The 18513-nt window shown below is 48.2% G+C and overlaps 1 protein-coding gene across 1 annotated transcript; it reads left to right on the top strand.

Moving 5' to 3' along the window:
- The first annotated feature begins 1726 nt into the window (after nt 1-1726).
- Nucleotides 1727-17691, top strand: LOC130457047 (uncharacterized). The gene is made up of 4 exons (XM_056815099.1): nt 1727-1871; nt 2471-2963; nt 10550-10606; nt 16644-17691. The coding sequence occupies exons 1-4, from the start codon at nt 1727-1729 to the stop codon at nt 16972-16974; spliced, it is 1026 nt and encodes a 341-aa protein (XP_056671077.1). The 3' UTR covers nt 16975-17691.
- The last annotated feature ends 822 nt before the right edge of the window (nt 17692-18513 follow it).

The following is an 18513-nucleotide window of genomic DNA, read 5'->3' as shown; positions in this document are numbered from 1 at the left end:
CCCCTACCTCCTAGTCTCTGTGAGTCCAGGGAGTAAACCTTGACAGATTTTCAGATAAAAAAAAAACAAAAAACAAACAACAAAAAAAAAAACAAAACAAACAACAAAAAAACGGCAGCCCTCATCTGCAGACTCCCACAATGTTTGCAGTGAAGATAATGAAGCTCTTAGGACTTGGGACTTGGCTAAATAAGCCTGGGCAGATAAAAATGAGGAAGGAGGGTTGCACTTCTTTGGGGGTGAAATCGAGCATGGAGGAAAGAGGCAGTAGTCAGAGGTGGTAGACCTGGGTTTGATTTGTTTCTTTTTTTCTTCCTTTTTTTTTTAAAAAAAAATTAATTTCTTTTTTAAAACTAATTAATTAATTAAGCATTTTTTTCATGGTTACATGATTCATGTCTTCTCCCTCCCCTCATCCCCCTCCCCCCACCACAGTCCGACCTGCATTTCCACAGGGTTTCACATGTGTCCTTGAACAAGACCCATTTCCATATTATTGATAATAATTGCACTAAGGTGATCGCTTAGAGTCTACATCCCCAATCCTATCCCCATCGACCCATGTGATCAAGCACTTGTTTTTCTTCTGTGTTTCCGCTCCCACAGATCTTCCTCTGAATGTGGATCGTGTTCTTTCTCTTATGCCCCTCAGAACTGTCCTGGATCATTGCTAGTAGAGAAGTCCATTACATTCGAATGTACCACAGTGTATCTGTTTCTGTGTATAAGGTTCTCCTGGTTCTGCCCCTTTAGCTCTGCATCTATTCCTGGAGGTCGTCCCAGTTCATGTGGTGATTCCTGTTTTTTTTTTTTTTTCTGTTTTCTTTGGCTGTGGCTTGGGCGAATCCCTGCTCACCATTCTGAGCCTGTTTCCTACTCCATGAAAGGAAGGGATTGGACTTGTTTGTTTGTTTGTTTTCTCCCTCCCAAGATCCCTTTTGTTTCTAAATCTACAATCCTGGGAACTGAAGCACAAGGGGGCAAAAAAAAAAATGCCAGAGAAGTGGGGACCGAAAGGAGAGGCCCTGAGTGCAGGCGGGAACAAGGAGCCTAGGAAGGGGAAGTGCTTGGGGTGGCAAAGGAGAGAGGGGAAAAGAAGTCTCCGCCTCCAGGCCACTTATCGCCAGGGCTCCCCTGGGCAGCTAAGGGTGCTAGTGAGCAAAGCTCAGACACTTTGCTAAAGCAAGCCTCCTCGGGCCACACCCCTGGCTGCCAGAATCCCACATCCCGCATCTCTCAGGGGCTCAGCTCCGGTCCTCTCCACCGGCATCGTGGCACACCCACACATTGTAACCCAACCCACACCCCCTGATGCCTGGAATCCTCCCTGCCCCGAGCAGGCAAGAACATGCCGGAGCCATTGTTGTGTGTGTGTGACTGGCACCAGGAGCCAGCCTGACCCCTGACTGATTTTATTCCGACGGGACTTAATGACAGGGGGGAGGGGGGAGGGGGGGGCACGAACCACGCCGAGCCCGCTGGGGGTGAGGTGAGGGACTGGGGAAGAGCAGGCTAGCTCCCAGCAAACAGGAATGAGACTCCTGGAAAGCACACGCCCACGTGCACACACGCACACACAGAGTCGCCAGGGAATTCAGGTGGTTGGCAGCGAACGCAGAAACTTCCTTTTCTATTTTAGTCAAATAGGAGGACGAGAGGCTGTTTCATTTTTGCCTCGAACATAGTTGGCACTTCCTAAGTGCACGTTGACCCCGGCCCTAGAAAGATGGGAAAAGTCGCCTTCTTCGCTGCAGACGCGGGGGGCTGTGGGCACGGATCTAGGAGAGGGCACAGATACAGTAGGGACCTCTGCGTTATAGAAAATCTCTCCGCCACCTACACCAGCAAACGGAATATGTGTGTGTATGTATGTATGTATGTGTATATGTGTATATATATATATATATATATTATATATATATATATATATATATATATATATAGCGTTATACGCGCACACACACACACACACATACACGGACTCTTGTTGAGGGCTTGAAAGTGGGGAGCAAAAAGAACAGATCCCAAAGCCTAAGAAGCAACTTCTTGGCTACACAAAGAGACTTGGGACAAGGATGGGAGCCGCCAAGTGGAAGGTGTGCGCCTCCTGGGGTGGCTCCCTGCCCCCTCCCCCATCTCGTCTCCCTCTTCCTCTGTCTCCCCGTCTCTCATTTCTCTTCGCTCTCCTTTCCCCATCTCCTTCTCTTATTCCCCCTCCTCCCTTTGCCCTCGTCTCCATATCCCCTTTCCCGATCCCTCTCCTCTCTCCTCTCTCTAACTCCCTTCCCCCAACTGCCACACCGTTCGCCCCTTCCTTTCTCTCCCTCCTCTTTTTTCACCTTTCTCCTACTCTCCCCATCTTCCCTTCCCCTCCTCTCTCCTGGCCATCTTTCACTCCCCTCCCCATTTCCCTCTTTCCACTCCCACCTCTCCTTCCCCTCCCTATCTCCCCTCGCCTCATCTCCTTCAGCTCTCTCCTATTCCCCCCTCCCTTCTCCTTCCCCTTCCTCCCCATCTTCCCCTCCCCCATCCCATCTCTTTTCATCTTCCCTCCCTCATTTCTCCTTCCCCTCCCCTCTTCCCTTCTCCTCCTCCTTTCTCTCCCCTCCTCAACTCCCCGGACCCCTCGCCCTCCCCCTCCTGCCCACGGGCTGCCAGTCACGCCGAGGCCGGGCGCTGGGCCAGGCCGGGCCGGGCCTGGCTGGGCAGGGCTGGAGGCGGAGGGAGCGCGGCGGGGGGCCGGGCTTGGTGGCGCGTGTCCTCGGCGCGGCTAATCCCGGTGGGGGCAGCCTCCGGGGCGTGTGCAGAGCGGGCGGGCGGGAGCGCGTGCGGGTCCGGGGCGGCAGGCGGAGCCGGGCCAGTGCCTGGGGTCTGGCCGGCGGCGCTCGGCGGCCGTGGCCCATGTTTTCTTGCTTCTGCTTCAGCCTGCAGGAGAAGTCCTTCAGCAGCCCAGCCGCAGCCGAGTAAGTGCCCCGCGGCCCAGGAGCCCCAGTCCGGCTCCCGGCCTCGGCCTCCCCGGGAACCGCTGATGGATATGGAGGTGGGGGGGGGGGCTAACCCTTCCGGATCGGGCCGCGGCGGGAGGCGAGGCAGAGCTGGGGCCGGGATACGGGAGGACTGGCAGTCCTTTGTGTCGGTTTGGGGGAGCACTGCTCCCGCAGCTCTCCTCCCCACTCTCTAGCTTGGGGGGGGGGCGGGTTGAGGGCCAGGTTCTCGGGCAGCCTCGGCCTCTTAAACAGCAGCGCAGGCATCACGCCGGGGGACACCCGGGCCGCCCCAACCCTCCCTCCTCACCCCCCTCCCGTGACAGCCCTGCCGGGGCCCCTCGGGGAGCGCTGTCCTCCACGCCCTGGACCACGCCGGGGACCAACAGACCAGCGGGCTGGGAGTCGCGCGGGGTCTGGGGCTTTGGTTTGGGAGGCTGACGGAGGGAGGAGGCGGACAGGTGAAAGAGATGCCCATAGGCTGGAAGGATGCGGGGGGTGGGGGAGGCGGAATCGGCCGGAGCTCCCCAACACCTGGGACTCCCCTGGCCTTTGTCTGCGCTCGCTGACGGGCCCCTTTCCTGAGGCTGCGTGCGCGCGGAACACTGGCTCGTCCTTAAAAGGCAAGTGGTGAAGCCTCTCCCGGGGCTGGGGGCTCCCCCAAACCCGCGGCTTGGTCTGATTGCACGAGGGAAGTCCAGAGCAAACTTTATCTGCGCCGAGGAGGGGGCACCGCTGCCAGGCTGGAGGGGCGCCTGGCGCATGCCCTGGGCTGCCTCCTGAGCGCAGGGATTGAACCTTCCAGCTGACCTCGGGGAGAGGGAGGACCCTCCACAGGGGATGCGCCCAAGTCCTGATGTCTGAGGAGGAATCCCCCCCAACATTGGCGGACGAGGCTGGTCCTGTCCGGGGGCTCTACCTTTCCTCATCGCGGAGCAGTGATAGAAACAGTCCCCCAGGCACAGTTCCCGGAGCCCCTCACCCGCCAGATAAGCAGCTTCTCCTCTAATTGCCCTCCTCCAAGGATATTTCGTTTCCATAGCCCTTGCAAACGGGCGTAGTACTGTAGACATTGTCTGAGTCTCACAGAAGTGTAAGGAAAGATGGGTCCTAGACTCCATTTTACAGGTGGGAAAACTGAGACTTCGAAATGAGTCATTTTCTGGGACTTCCTCAGGAGAGGAACATCTGGGGCAGTTCATGAACCAAGGTCAAATTGTCATTCTATCGCCATGGTTACATGGGGAGGCAAGGATCTGGGGTCAGATCTCCGCCCTGGGACTACTTAGTGGGTGTGAGGAACCCCTGACTTCTCCTCTCTCTGTCTCAATTTCCCCTCTATAACACGGGGCATTGCACCTTCAGGAAGACCCTGGGGGCGGGGGTGTGGGCTCTGCGATCTGTCCTGCTTTCATCCTAATACCAGGACTTTATCCTATGGAATACAGCAGACAACCCTGGGGCCTCAGGTACTTTGAAGAGCTTTTGGTGTCCTGAGAGCCAAAGTTGGGGAACTCTGACCCCTGTGGCCTGGAGGGGAGCAGGTGTGCCAGGGGGCCTTTAGGACACATATCTATGTACAGACATGTCTATGCCCACAGACATACATGTGTATAGACATGTAGGTATATGTGTGTGTCCATGTTTACATATTAAGGATGTATACCTAGAGACCAGCTCCCCATCCTCCTGGATGATGCACCATTTTTAAAGGCTCTTCTTTGTACTCTCCTTGAGATTTTGTTCCCTTGGGAGAGAATTCAAAATAAGAATAGATAAGTAAAGGCAAGAAAATTTGAGGAGAGAGAGAATACACCTACTGTGTGCTGGGCTCTGTGCCGAGCCCCTGACAAATATTCACTCCTCTAATCCTCCTTACAGTCCTAGGCTCTCTTGGGAACCTTCCCCATTTTACAGTTGAGAAGACTGATACAGACAGAGGTTAAGTGACTGGCTCAGGGTCATACTAGCTGAAGTGTCCATGGCCATCCCTCTCCACTGGACCGTTGGGCTGCTTCTCTAGGCCGGGGTCTTGGAGATGGGCTGCAGAGACCGTGGAAGCTTCATGAGGAAGAAGGGATGCTTTCTAGGCATGCAAAGGCACACAGGTGGGAGATGGGTTGCAGAGTTTAGAGAATAACAAGTAGAACTTCAAGGTTCAGCTGGAAACCTGACCCTCTCTTGGGTGAAGTAATTTAAAACCCACTTGGAAAGGGAGCCAGGGGCCAGGGGGCCAGGGGGCCAGGGCTACCTCTCTCTTCGGGGAGTATGTGACCTCCCAGAGGCAATGGGGAGCCATGGAAACTAGTAAGGAGGAATGACATGGTTAGAACGATGCTTTAGAAAGATAACGGTGGACAGACTCTCTACCAAGATATGCGATGAAAAGCTTAATATAGAAATTCATCCTTACATATTTATAAATAGATACATGATACATTTAAAATATATGCATTTGTAAGTCTATAAATTATCCATTTTTCTTTAAAATATGTGTATAATATATACATATAATTTATACATATAATGTACACATGTGCTATGCATATACTATAGAATGTAAATATGTCTATGTAATATAAAATATAAAGTACATAAAGTATATACTTTCTATATAATTACATACATACACAAATTTATAGTTACACATTTTACACCTAAAATCTATCTACAATAATACATTATGTGGAAATACACACATGCAAACACAAATCAATAAAATTGTATATTTTGCATCTAATAAGTATATATGTATATGCAGTTATAGGTTTTATAAATAAATGCATAAATACACTTAAATATAAAAATTACATTTCATCTAAAATGTGCATATATATGCATAAATATACAAAATATATACTTTCTATATAAGTATGTGTATACATATAAGTTAAAAGTAGACATCTTACATCCATGTCTTTGTGTATAGAAATATATAAAATTATATTTTTATCTATAAATACATTTATCTATTTATGTATAGACACATATATCTATAAATACATATACACTCAAATATAAAGTAAACATTTTATATTTTAAATGTTTAGAAAATATCTAGTCATCAATTTACATATAAAGTATCCATATATAGGATCCTACATTTCCTATCTAAAATGTATGCCTAACTACGTAAGGTTGGCAAATTAAAAATAAACCATACCCATATGTGTGGGTGTGACACTTGGAGGCCCTCCTCTAGCCCTTTGGTGAAGGCTGTTCAGCCACATTCTCACATCTTGACCTGCGGGCCTCTTTTGCCAGTTGCCCCTGCAGAGTGTCTCGCACCCCTTTTCTCTGATTCCCCTTCTTGGAAGTGGAGATAGCCTGGCTGGGGATGGAGAGCATTGGTCCTGGGGTAAGGAAGATCTGAGTTCAGGTCTGAGCTCTGTCTGAGGTTTCCTGGATGTGTTTGGCTAGAGAGAGGTCCTTGTAGTCTGTGTGCCCGTCTTGCCCTTTTCAGGGTGGTGGAGATCATTTTTAGGGATTCTTCAGAGATTAAAGCCAGAGAAGGTCCCTGGGATACCCTCTTGACATTCAAGAGATGGGCACTGGAGGAAAGGAACTGTTTGGAATCTTTGGGTAATTTCCCAGATACTGTCCCTGGCTCCTTCCTGCTTAGAACTGGAGGCCAGGAGAGGCACTTATTAGTGCCTGTGAGTAGAGCTGGAGTCTCTGGGACCTGGGATCAAATTCAGCCTCAGACATTTACTGGCTGTGTGACCTTGGGAGAGTCACCTATTCCACCTTCCTCAGGTTCTTCATCTGTAAAATGGGGCTGACCATAGCACCTGTCTCCCAAGGGTTTCAGATAACATGTGTAATATGCTTTGTAAACTGTATAAATGTAAACTGTTGTTTGATTCGCCTCTCCATGTCTAGGTTATAGGTTCTGCTCAGTGGAAGATATTTGCATCAGAGGAATAACCCTCTTAGCTGCGATCACAAGTTTGGAATGAGATTTCCTGGGCCTGGGGAGGAATTCTCCCCACCAGGACTGACTAGCACTTTTCTCTCCAGATTATGTTTTGAGAGAGAGGCTCTGTGTGTGTCTGTGTGTGTCTGTATGTGTCTATATGTCTGTGTATGTTTGTGTGTCTGTGTCTGTGTGTGTGTCTGTATGTGTTTGTGTATATCTGTGTGTGTGTTTAAAAATAATGATAATATCAAAGTCGCTCAGGCATGGTTCTTGTTCCCTTTTAATGTCCTTTATTTTCTGAGTTACTTTTTCTTTTTTAATCCCTTATGTTTATGTCTATATAGTTTTAGGGTTTTCAAAGTACTTTATAAAAATTATTTGCTCATTTGATCATCAGAGCCACCCTGGTCGGGGGGATGCTATCATGAGGCCCATTTCACAGATGAGGAAATGGAGCTGCAAAGAATAGGAATGACTTAGCCAAGGTGATGCCCACAGGTAGCCGGGAGCAGAGCCCAGCCTCGTCTTCTCCTGGTCCTTTCAGAAGAACTCACTCACTCCCTCCATCCACAGTGAGCACAGCCCTCCTTGTCCTGCACTGGACTTGCCGGTGAATGTTTCTGGACAGAGCAGGGCTGGACTCCTAAGAGAGAAATCCAGCTAGTCCCCTGGCGTCATCTGCGGGGGTACCTCCAGGGGTCTCTGCCTTGCTCTCTCCCTTTTCCCAAAGATGTTGGGGGATCCCTTTTAAGAGCTTGTCCCCCAGAAGGCTGCCACATTCAGTTGGGATCACCTTCGTGTGGGCTACTCAGTTAATATCCATCAATCCGGGACAGCCCAAGGTCCAGAAGAGCGAGGATGACTCTGGTCTTTGGCTGAAAAGGGGGAGGAGATGAAGGTGGCTGAGGAGGGGAGGAAAGATGAGGCCAGGCCAGGGGTTCACCCTCGGGCCTCCAAGAGGAGAAGCCAAAGAAATGGGACCAACAGGAGCTGTTTCCCAATGTAGGGAGTTCCCTGTCTCTGCGTCTCTTGACTGTCTGTGGTAGCCCGTGCCCTCTGTGTGCCCGCTAGGAAGGTGTGAGTTGTCTGGTCCAGCGCAGATGGGCATCTCTGAAACGCTGACTCTGATGGGTGGGCATGCCCTGTGGAAGTTGGGAAGTCACATGATCCTGGGCCTGAGACTAGTGTAGACCCCCGTGAACAGTCCCTGGGCCCTGGTCACCAGCATAAGGATGCAGAGACTCTCCTGGGAGCTGGTCGCCACCTTTAGGCCAATACCCCAGAGCTCCATCACTGCACCAGCCTCAGCCCCCAATGACGGAAATTACAGGTTGCCCCCACACCGCCAGAGGAATCCCTGGGCTCCCCAGGCTGGCCAGAACAGGAACCCTGCAGCCTCTGGTCCAGCCCCAACATCAAAGGCCAAGGGTCACTTTGAAGGCTCTGCGGCTCTGCTTTCAACTTGAACCAAATGTCCCAGGAGGGAAAAGAATAATAAACGAAATTGGGGTCAGGCGAAGTTGGTGCCAAAGTCTGAACAATGATCATTGTGCAGCTTCAGCACTGACTGTTCTGGAAGCCCTGAGCGGGAAGGGACCCCCTCAGCCATGCAGGCCAGCCTCTGAACAGGGAGGGATCACTGGCCTCTCTTTGGAGTCTTTAAGGGATGGGGAGCTCATTACCTCCCAAAGCATCCTCCAGCTCTCTGGGGTCTCTCATCCTTAGGAAGGCTTTCCTCAGGATCAAACTTAAGTCAGCCTCTTTGCATTTCTGCTTTGCTCAAGTTAATTCCTATCAGAAACATCTTCATTAATGTTCCAAAATGCAAATGCCGGACTCACTGACAGGTTCTGGAAGGGTGAGGGACGTGCCATGGAACGATAATTGCCAGGGGCAGCTCAGTGGCTCAGTGGATAGAGCCAGGTCTGGAGACAAGAGGTCTTGGGTTCGAATTTAGCCTCAGACACTGCCTAGCTGTGTGACCCTGAGCGAGTCACTTATCCCTAATGGCCTAACCCTTACTGCTCTTCTGCCTTGGAATTGATATTTAGTATCCATTCTAAGACAGAAGGGAAGGGTTTAAATTAAAAAAAAAAAAAAAAGAAAATGAAATGAAATGCTATTTTTCATAGTGGAATCTATAAAATAGATTTAGGCAAACGAACTGGTTATTTCTTTTAGTTGAAACATCACTTCAATATGGCAACAGTAACAGTAACAAGTACTTTTCAAAACTAATCTCTTCCTTCCTCCAGTCAATTTTTAAAAACTGGAGAAACGAGCCCCAGCCCGCATCTCCCATTAGCCTCTCTGGCAGGAGGGGAGGGAGTGGCCGGCTTCCTGGCCATTTTGGTGGACACACGTTGAGCAGAACCCTAAAGCCAACTTGTTTTTCTGTCTGATGTTGTTTTCATTGCTCTCCTGGCTCTGTTCCATTCACCGAGGTCTTCCCAGTTTCCTCTGAAATTGGCCATTTCATCATTTCTAAAAACACAACAACATCCCATTAGACTCGAACCGCAGTTCGTTTAGCCGTCTCCCAGGAGGAGGGTGCCCAGCGCTGAGTTCCAGCGGCTGACTTCTGCCAAGGGAGCTGCTGCAAACATTTTTGTTCCTAGAGATTCCTTCTGTGGCTTTGCTGTCTTTGGGATGCAGATCCCCAAGTGTCATGCAGTGACCAGAAGGCTGGCTCTGGAGTCACGGAGACCCGAGCTGAAATCCACCCTTCGATCCTTACAAGCTGTGTGACCCTGGGCAAGTCAATTCATCTCTGTTTGCCTCAATTTCCTCATCTATAAAATGGGGCTCATAGCTGCACCTACCCCTCAGGGTTGTTGTGAGGATCAAATGAGATCATATTTATAGAGTGCCTGGCGCATAGTAAACACTATAAATGTTAGTGATAAAAATAATAATATTAAATCTGTTCATTATAATGTATTTTAAAAGATGTGATAATACAGCCAGCACTTACATGGTTATATGAGATATAATAATGAACATAAAGATACATTTTGTAATGAATATAATTATATTTGATGGCAAAATTAAATAATATATGTACTCTATTGTATAACAAATATAATACATATATAATAATAAGTACCATTAGTATTATTATTATTTTGGGAGAAAGGGTTTGTAGTTAGTATCTTTCTGGGAATAGTTCCAAATTACTTCCTAGAATCAGCCACTTCATTTTTTTTCAAATGAGGAAACTGAGGTCCAGGCTTGCTCACAGCCACATAGGTAGCACATGGTAGAACTGGGCATTGAGCCCAAATTTGATGCATTTTCTTTTTTTTTTTAACCTATACCTTCCATTTTAGAATCAATATTGTGCAGTGTTTTCAAGACAGGAAGGGCTAGGCATTGGGGGTCAAGTGACTTGCCTAGGGTCACACATCTTGGAAATGTCTGAGGCTAAATTTGAACCCAGGACCTCCTAAATCTCATGCTTTTCCCATAGTACCAGGAGAAAATGTGAGCTTTTGTCATTGACTAAAATAGGGAGGATGGGAAGGGAATCCAGTTGGGTTAAAGAAGAAAATCTGAGTTTGAACCCAAGTTGGAGGGGTTGGAAGATGGCTGAATACAATGCTCAGGAGGCTGTTCGAGTTGATATCGGTTTGTTTTTATTGCCCAGGTGTGACGAGGACCCTGTGCCTGTTCATGAGGACCAGCCTGACTGCGCCAGCCTCAGGTATGGAGGCAGAAATGCCAGGGGCCTCGTAGGTCCTCCACTCAGGAATGACTGGCATCTGCCATCTTTTCCCTTCTTTGATTTACTTTATCTCGATGCTCCCCTTCAAGGCTTCAAGGGAAAGGTTTGCTTCTGCATCCTAAAGGCATCAGCTCATGCTGGGGTCCTCTAGTTGGGCCAAGAAAAAGCCTTCCCCAGTGTGGGGCCAGGCATGTGCCTGCAGACGTTCTTACCCAGGGGTCAGTTGGGTTGAGTCTGAGGGGAAGGAAGGAGGCTCCACAAGCCCTACCCATCCCCACGGCTTGTCCCAAGAGGACTCCAAATAGCCCACTGTCCAATATTCCAAAGAAGGGCTGGAAGAGGACTTTAGGTGCCCACAAGGCTACCCAGAAGGAGCACCGACCTTTCCCGGAGGTAGAACACGTGCCTGCTCTTCCCAGACGAGGGGGCTCATAGCATGCGCCAACGTCCAAGGTCTCCCGGCTCCACTCAGCATTGAATGTCTAATGAAAACATTTTAAATCTATCTAAAAGTTAAGAATTGATTCGAGCGCGTTCTGTGACTCCTCCGGATCGGCTGCCCTCCCAGCTAGCTTCTAAGTTCTTTAAGGACTGTGTCGCCTTTTTCTCCTTGTCACTTGGCTTGAGCATAGAGTCTGACTTAGAGCAGCAACTGTATAAATGTCCAGCGACAGCTGGATTGTGTTCCTTTTCCCTTCCCTGTGGCCCTGGGACGGTGGCCTTTGGGCCCCACCCCCGTGACCGCTCCGATGCCTGGCGGTCAGTTTAAATCATTCCTGAATCATGGAAAGCTTGACCCGTTGCTAACCCACGCCTGGACTAAAATTAGGCACTTAAGTCATCCTTGCAAATGACCCGTTGCCCAGGGCTAGTCATGCTTTATTCCAGTAAGTAAGACTGAATGTCCCCGGAGGTCAACAGGGTCTGGGTACACCTCTTGGGGGGAGAAGGTTGTTTCTTTGGGCCTTTTATTGGGTGTATTTATAAGAAGAAGGCGAGTAGGCCAATCCTGACGAAGCGTGCCAAGCTGAAATCTGATGTAGAAATACAGAACAACATAGATCTTGTTTGTGTCAATTCTTATAATTATATTAAAAATATAAATAAATATATGATTATAATGTCATATATAAATAATGTCACGTTCTAACATGGTAAATAAAATAGAATAAACTACAACATAATAATAAAATAAAATACAATAACAATAAAAATAAAACACAATAACAATAAAATACAGTGATACGTAATAGGATACAATAGATATAGTATTATACAATCAATACAATATAACATGTGTCCTAATATGCCATAACAATATATCCTAACCCTATGTAATTGCTATAATGTAATACATCTTTATATACATTTTATGTACGACAGTACTCTGATAGAATGTAATCTAACCTAGATTAGACTATATAATATAGTATAATCACCTATTATTCCAGCATAAGCTAAGGTAATGCCATCAGCGCTTTCCGAGCTGGAGTGAGGGAGTCCCCCGTCCGTGTAGACGAGCATCTTCTCTGCGACCCGCAGTCTCGGGCCCTGTGGGGGTGGCTGACCGGTGGGGTGGCTTCTCTGATGTCACTGTGTGTCTGAGGGTCTAGAACTCAGGTTTCCTGGTTCTGCAGTCAGTGATAAATCTAGGATGCGGTACTGCTTCTGTATAATGATATAATGATGGGCTGGAACACAATACTGCGATTTAATGGAGTGGAACAGGAGAGGGACCCAGTTTGAGCTGCTTCTGAAGTTTAAGCCATCCAGCTCCTCTTCGTAGGCTGAGTGGTGAGCTCACGGGCTTGGCCCCGGGATTCTCTCTGACCCTGAGCCCCCTCCATGCATTGGGCTTCTTCTTGGCACCCTCCAGCCCGAGCTCTCTCATCCATCCCACTCTCCCAAGCTCTCCCAGTCTCTTGGCTGATGATGATGGCATCGTAGCCTTGGGGAAAGTCTGAAGAACCTCCATCCTGCTGGCCTCCCCTCTCCTCCATGATGCTCTCCTCTGATCAGGGAGGCCACTGTGAGGAAAGGGAAATAAGCACCTAAATCCCGGTGACTCTGCAGAGGAAGCCTGAGGGTCTCCACTGTGCCCAGCCTTGCCCGCCTGACTTTTCTTGGCTTCTCTGCTGTGGAGGTGAATGAGATCAAGCTTGTGCCCTATCTGGAGCTCCTCAGCAGTAGCCCCAAGGGGAACCACAGAGACCCAGGGAGACTGAGGCTAGAGTCTGTCCAAGAGAGCCCTGAATGACACGTGGGCTTCCCTGTCCTCCTTTTTCCAGGGGGCTCTTTTTTTAGGGCCATTGCCTGAGACCTGGCCAGAGAGGATGCATGGAGGGGATCTTTCTCTCCCTTCTGTCCCAGCAGACGCCTATGGGTTGCTCTTAATTTAAATAAATAAAGCTGAAATAAGCTGGCAATGTTGTTAGTTTAGGGGTGGATTTTGCTTTCCCAGTCTATTAGTAATGGAGTCTTTAAATACATTTTTTTAAAAAAAGTCTCTGGTGCTAATTGCTATTTTTCCCTCCTCCCCCTCAAATTCTCACCCATTTTCAAGGATGTCAATTTTTTCTCTTCTAGTTATGAGTAATGAGGCATGCCGTTAGATTCCTCAGGAACCCTTCGCTTGGGGTCAAGGGACGTTGGATGGAATCCTGGTCCTGGTCCAAACCAATCCATCAGCCAACCAGTTTACATTTGTTATGTGCTTACTATGTATGCTAGAGAGATAAAAAGAGGCAGAAGGCAGCCCCTACCCTCCAGGAGCTTACAATCTAATCAGGAGAAAAGAGGCCAACAAATATAGAGGTGGACAGAGAGCCAGGTCGAGAGAGTCTTGGGTTCTGATCTGGCCTCAGACACATCTTAGCTGGGTGACCTTGGGCCAGTCACTTCACCCCCATGGCCTTGCCCTGACCACTCTTCCTGCCTCAGACCCAATTCTAAGACAGAAGGTCAGGGTTTAAAATAGAAAGCAAGTGACAGATAAGGTAAATGGGAAACTAATTAAGAGAGAAGTTGCTGGGAGTAGGAGGCATTAGGCAAGGGGCCAGAGAGAATGCCCAGACTGGGAGGATCTTGCTGGCGAGCCAGCGGTGAGGCCAGTGTCCCTGGATTGGAAAGTCTACCAGGGAATCCTGGAAGGGCAGCGTCAAGGCCCTAATTTACACCCCTCAACCCCCTGCAATGGAAACATCTTCCTGTCAGCCTTCAGTGACTCAGCCATGGAAAGTTGGGAGTGAGAAGGGCATCTTGAAGGGATTCAAGCCAGCCTCCTTCCTCCCATAGGTTCAGGGGGCCCCCAGGACCCTTCTAGCCCCAAATCCATGATCCTGTAACCCTAAATCTGCTGATTTTTCTCAGCCCAGTTTCTTCCTCTGTTTCCTGTATTGCTTAGTAGGGTAAAAGGTAGGGACTTTACTAAATGCTTGCTGACAGTTGTCTGAATGACTGTGAGGATGGCTGACATTTATAGAATCAAGATACAATTGGCAAAGATGATCTACTAACTAGGAATCTCTCCATAATGCGTGAAGTAAATCATCTCCATTTTATAGATAAGAAAACAGAGGTTTGGACAGGGAATGTGGTTTGCCAGGGGTCCCCAACCAGTCCCGCTTGGATATGGAGTTTCCATCCAGATATTTCCACATCTTCAGGGACCTTCTGTGCCCTGAGGGGCCTGGGTTAGCCCCTCACTCAGTAAGCATTTATTAAGCACCTACTGTATGCCAGGTCTGGGTTGGACTCATCTCTGGGGATATAAAGAAGAGCAAGGGATCATCCTTGCCCTGAAGGGACCACAGTCTCCTGGGGGAGGCTCAGCACTGGAGGATGATGGGATTTTCATGGCAAAGGTCAGGAGGGGTTTGCCATTCCCTTCTCTGAACCATTAAGGCAGAGGTTAAGTGACTTGCCCAGGGTCACTTAGACAGATAAATAGATTTAACTATGGCTAGAATTCAAATAGCTACCCTATCTAAGTTAAGATTCTCCCAGTTAGAGGCTGTTGTTAACAGTCCAGACAGAACCAAGTCCTGTCTCCAAAGACCTGGACTTGACCTTTGGCCAAATTTTGGGAGCCAATATGGCAGAATGAAAAGAGTGTTAGGCTTGGAATCAGAGAGGCTTAATTTAAATTCTCACTATATATATATGTATATGTATATATATATATATATCATATATTAATTAATTACATTTAAAATAAGCTCATGATGCTTACCAGCTAGGGGACTCCAGGTAAATGGTTTCTTCATCTGTAAAATGGGTAGAATCATAGTCTCTCCCTCTGAGGGTAGTTGTGAGGACCTTATAAGAAAAGATACTAACTTTATCAATCATCATGTGAAGAAGAGCAATGAATATTATTATCCTCTGCTCTACTTAAAGAGATCCCACTGAAATGTTTGATGAAGAAAATATCCCTTGGGGGCAGTTGGATAGCTCAGGGGATAAGAGAGGCAGCCTGGAGGTGGGAGGACTAGAGTTCGAATCTGGTCTCAGACACTTCCTAGCTGTGTGACCCTAGGTGAGACACTTAACCCTGATTGCCTAGCCCTTATGGCTTCTAAGACAGAAGGTAAAGGGTTAAAAAATAGGGAAAATATGGAGTAAAGGTTATTAACAATAATCTAATTCAATACAGCAAACATTCATAAAGCCCCTGCTTGGTGCTAGGGATTGGGGATACAAGGATGCCCAAGGAAGGGATCCCTGCCCTCCAGCGGCTTTCATTCCCTTCTGAAAAAAACTAAAACTAAAACAAAGAGAAGTAAATGCAAGATAATCTGGGGAGAGAGAGAGCAGCCATTGGTAGGGAAAATCAGGAAAGGCTTCCTGTAGGAGATGGACCTGAGCTGAATCTTGAAGAGGCAGAGGTGAGGCAGGAGATCCTTCCAGAAGGAGAGGGCAGTTTGTTTAAGAAAAAAGGGGGAGGCATGCTGTCAGAATGTCCCAAGACAGAGTTCTTACCCCCTTCTTGTATGGAGGCCCCCTTGGGTGGCCTGGTGACGCCTATATAAGGACTCCTCAGAATCTTTTTAAATGCATGAAATAAAATTCAGAGGATTACAAAAGAAACCAAGTAATACTGAAATGCAAAATATTCTAAAAACAAGCTGATGGAGACCCTCAGGAAGGTCTCTGGCCTAAGGAAAGAGGGACTCCAGGACAAATTGCTAGTTCCACTAACTGTGGCCTCAAACAAGTGACTTTCTCTGAATTTTGATTTTTTCATCTCTAAAGTCAAGTGGATAAACTCAGTCCTGGCCAGCCTCTGATCAGGATTGCTGAGTTTAAAGGGCGATGATGGGTGTGAAATCACTAGAGAAATAGAACAGATAGTGAGGGTGGCTTTGAGAGTCTGGAAGAGCCAGAGTCACGAACTCCCTTTGACACATGCACATGCCAGCTGTGTGACCGGAGGCAGTTAGGCCATCTCTGAGGGCTTCCAGTTATTCTTCACCATGAAAGGCCATCTACTGATCTGCAATGATAGAGGGAGTTTGCTTACCAGGAATATCCTGTACTGATAGGATCACATGTTCAGACCAGAGATTAAAACCAAAAGAGAGACAGAGAGAAAGGGAGGGAGAGAGGAAGAAAGAGAGATAAAGAAGAGAAAGAGAGAGGGGGAGAGAGAGGAAAAAGATAGGGGGGAGAAAGAAGAAGGGAGAGAGATAAAGAGAGGAGAGACAGAGACAGAGTGAGAGGGAGGGAGAAAGAAAGAAGAAAGAGAGGAGAGAGAGAGAGAGGAGGGGGGAGAGAAGGAGGGAGAGAGATAAAGAGAGGAGAGACAGAGACAGAGCAAGATGGAGGTAAGGAGAAAGAGAGGGGAGAGAGGGGAGAAGAGAGAGAGAGGGAGGGAGGAAGGAAAAGGAAGAGGAAGAAGTCATCAACAGTTTGAGATGTTACATCATCACCACCAGTACACAGCTGTAATTCTCTGTCCCTTCTTCATTGTTCATCTTTACTTCATTTGTGTTCCTAATTGTGTTTCTAATTTTAGAGATGAAAATAATAAAGAAAATTACCCTGACAACATCGCCCTCCTAGAAGAGAGCCAGCAGCATGTAGAACAGGCCCTGTTCCATGGAGCATTGCGATACACTATGGGCAACTTCAAGTCTAGAAAACCCAAGTCCATCATCAAAGGGGAGCCCGGGAAGGGCCATGCCGATAACCAGGTAGGGGATGCCGCTTTGGGTCTTCTTGTCTTCCTGAGAACTGTGAGTTTTGGTTGTGGCGCCTTCAGGCCAAAGAGGCTGACACCCTTTTATGTCATGATCCCAGTGGTCATCTGGGTAAGGGAAACTTTAGAGAAGCCAGGGATGGACTGAGCTTGCTTGTTGTAACCTCCCCTCCAGTATTGAGGCTCCCAGCCTTGTTCTCACCCTCGATTCCTCACTCTCACTCATTGGATCTATACAGGGAGCTGCCATACTTGTTTCAATCTTGGCAATCCTTGCTGTATGGCTCCTTCTTTCCACTCACAGCCACCCTCTGTGTTCAAGCCTTCTCATCACCTCTTGGCTGAATATATTAATTAACCTTCTAATCAGGCTCTCATCGCATGCCAGTCCATCTTTCCCTCAGCAGCCAAAGCGATCTTCCTAAAGAACAGGTCACCCAATGGCTCGCCAAGGACTCTGGGTTGGAAACAAAAACTTGCTTCCCATTCAAGCTCTTTCCAATCTGCTCCTTCTGACTTTCCAGTCTTTTGATACTCTATTCATCTTCATATTCTTTACAGTAAATCCATACCCACACAGGGTGCTTCTCTCATCTCCGTGTCTTTCCCCCATTCCTGGAAAGTCCTTTCTTTGTATTTCCACAATGCCTGGTACATAGTGGGTGCTGACTAAATGTTTGCTGATTGACTGTCATCAGATACACATTTAGATCCAATTTCATTGCTATGTTCTCTCAACAGCAATCCTGAATGGTTTGCCCAAAGTTTGACCCGCCCTTTTGAGCATATCATTTTTTTAAATGGCGTCTTCTGCTTTGTCCCGAGGCTCTCGAGTTCCCACCTCGACCTTTTTACATTTGCTTCTTATTAACTTGTCGGTAGGTTGGTTACGTTAAAATTCCCAGGTGTCTCCTCAGAGAGGAGGAAAGCTGGCTGAAGAGTGAGCAAGGCATGGGTTCAAGGCCTAGTTCCTATACCTGCTAGCCAGACTAAGAATTGAAATTGTTGAGAGGGGCTGCCTACCTTGTGAGCAAGAGCACCCCAGCCTTGGGGCATCACTGCTGGGCTTTCCATCCCTGTGCCCACAACACCATCCAGGTCACATTGCTCCCAGGGGCCATTTCTCTGGCAGCAGGATTGAATCCAGACATGGCACCAACCCCTTCTAGCTCAATGTCCCCAGGAGGCAAGCAAGGATGGGATGGGCCTGGAGGGCATCAGCCTATGGGCCTCCCATCAGAAGGGAGCTCAGAGACCCTCTGAGACAGGGCTCTCATTTACCCAAGAGGTAGTTGAGGCCATGGCCTTGTTGTTTATTCTTCCTGCCTGAAGGGAACCAGGAACACTCGGGAAGGGGGGGGGGGTGTCTCGTGCAAGAACTGGATTTCAGGGAGCCAGAGTTGCCCAAAGTCATCAGCCTCACTGTCTCTGCCATGTCCAATGGCAGGACAAAAGGCAGGACTGGCGATGGCCCGAAAAGCACGCACCTCCCCAATGTCCACGTCGGAGCCATATTGATATAATCGAGGACAAATTGTTTCACATCCTTTGAAATGGGGCAGACTCACGGCTCTCCCAAATACCTGGCTGGGCCAGTTTGTGCTTTTTACAGAGACCTCCAGAAGGCAGATGTCCCCACAGCCAGCTGGGCTTGGCCCAAGAATGTCATTATTCAGAGACGACTCTG

The sequence above is a fragment of the Monodelphis domestica genome, chromosome 1 (assembly GCF_027887165.1).
Source record: "Monodelphis domestica isolate mMonDom1 chromosome 1, mMonDom1.pri, whole genome shotgun sequence".
Classification (NCBI taxonomy): domain Eukaryota; kingdom Metazoa; phylum Chordata; class Mammalia; order Didelphimorphia; family Didelphidae; genus Monodelphis; species Monodelphis domestica.
Note: the sequence above shows the minus strand (reverse complement) of the source record. Positions and strands in the feature narration are given on the sequence as shown.

Bases quoted from the DNA above. Each gene is read 5' to 3' on its own strand.
- LOC130457047 (XM_056815099.1), top strand. From the start codon at position 1,727: ATGGGAAAAGTCGCCTTCTTCGCTGCAGACGCGGGGGGCTGTGGGCAC. The intron at 1,872-2,470 runs GTATGTATGTGT...CATCTCCTTCAG, and splicing joins GAATATGTGTGTGTATGTAT to CTCTCTCCTATTCCCCCCTC. The intron at 10,607-16,643 runs GTATGGAGGCAG...TTCTAATTTTAG, and splicing joins CCTGACTGCGCCAGCCTCAG to AGATGAAAATAATAAAGAAA.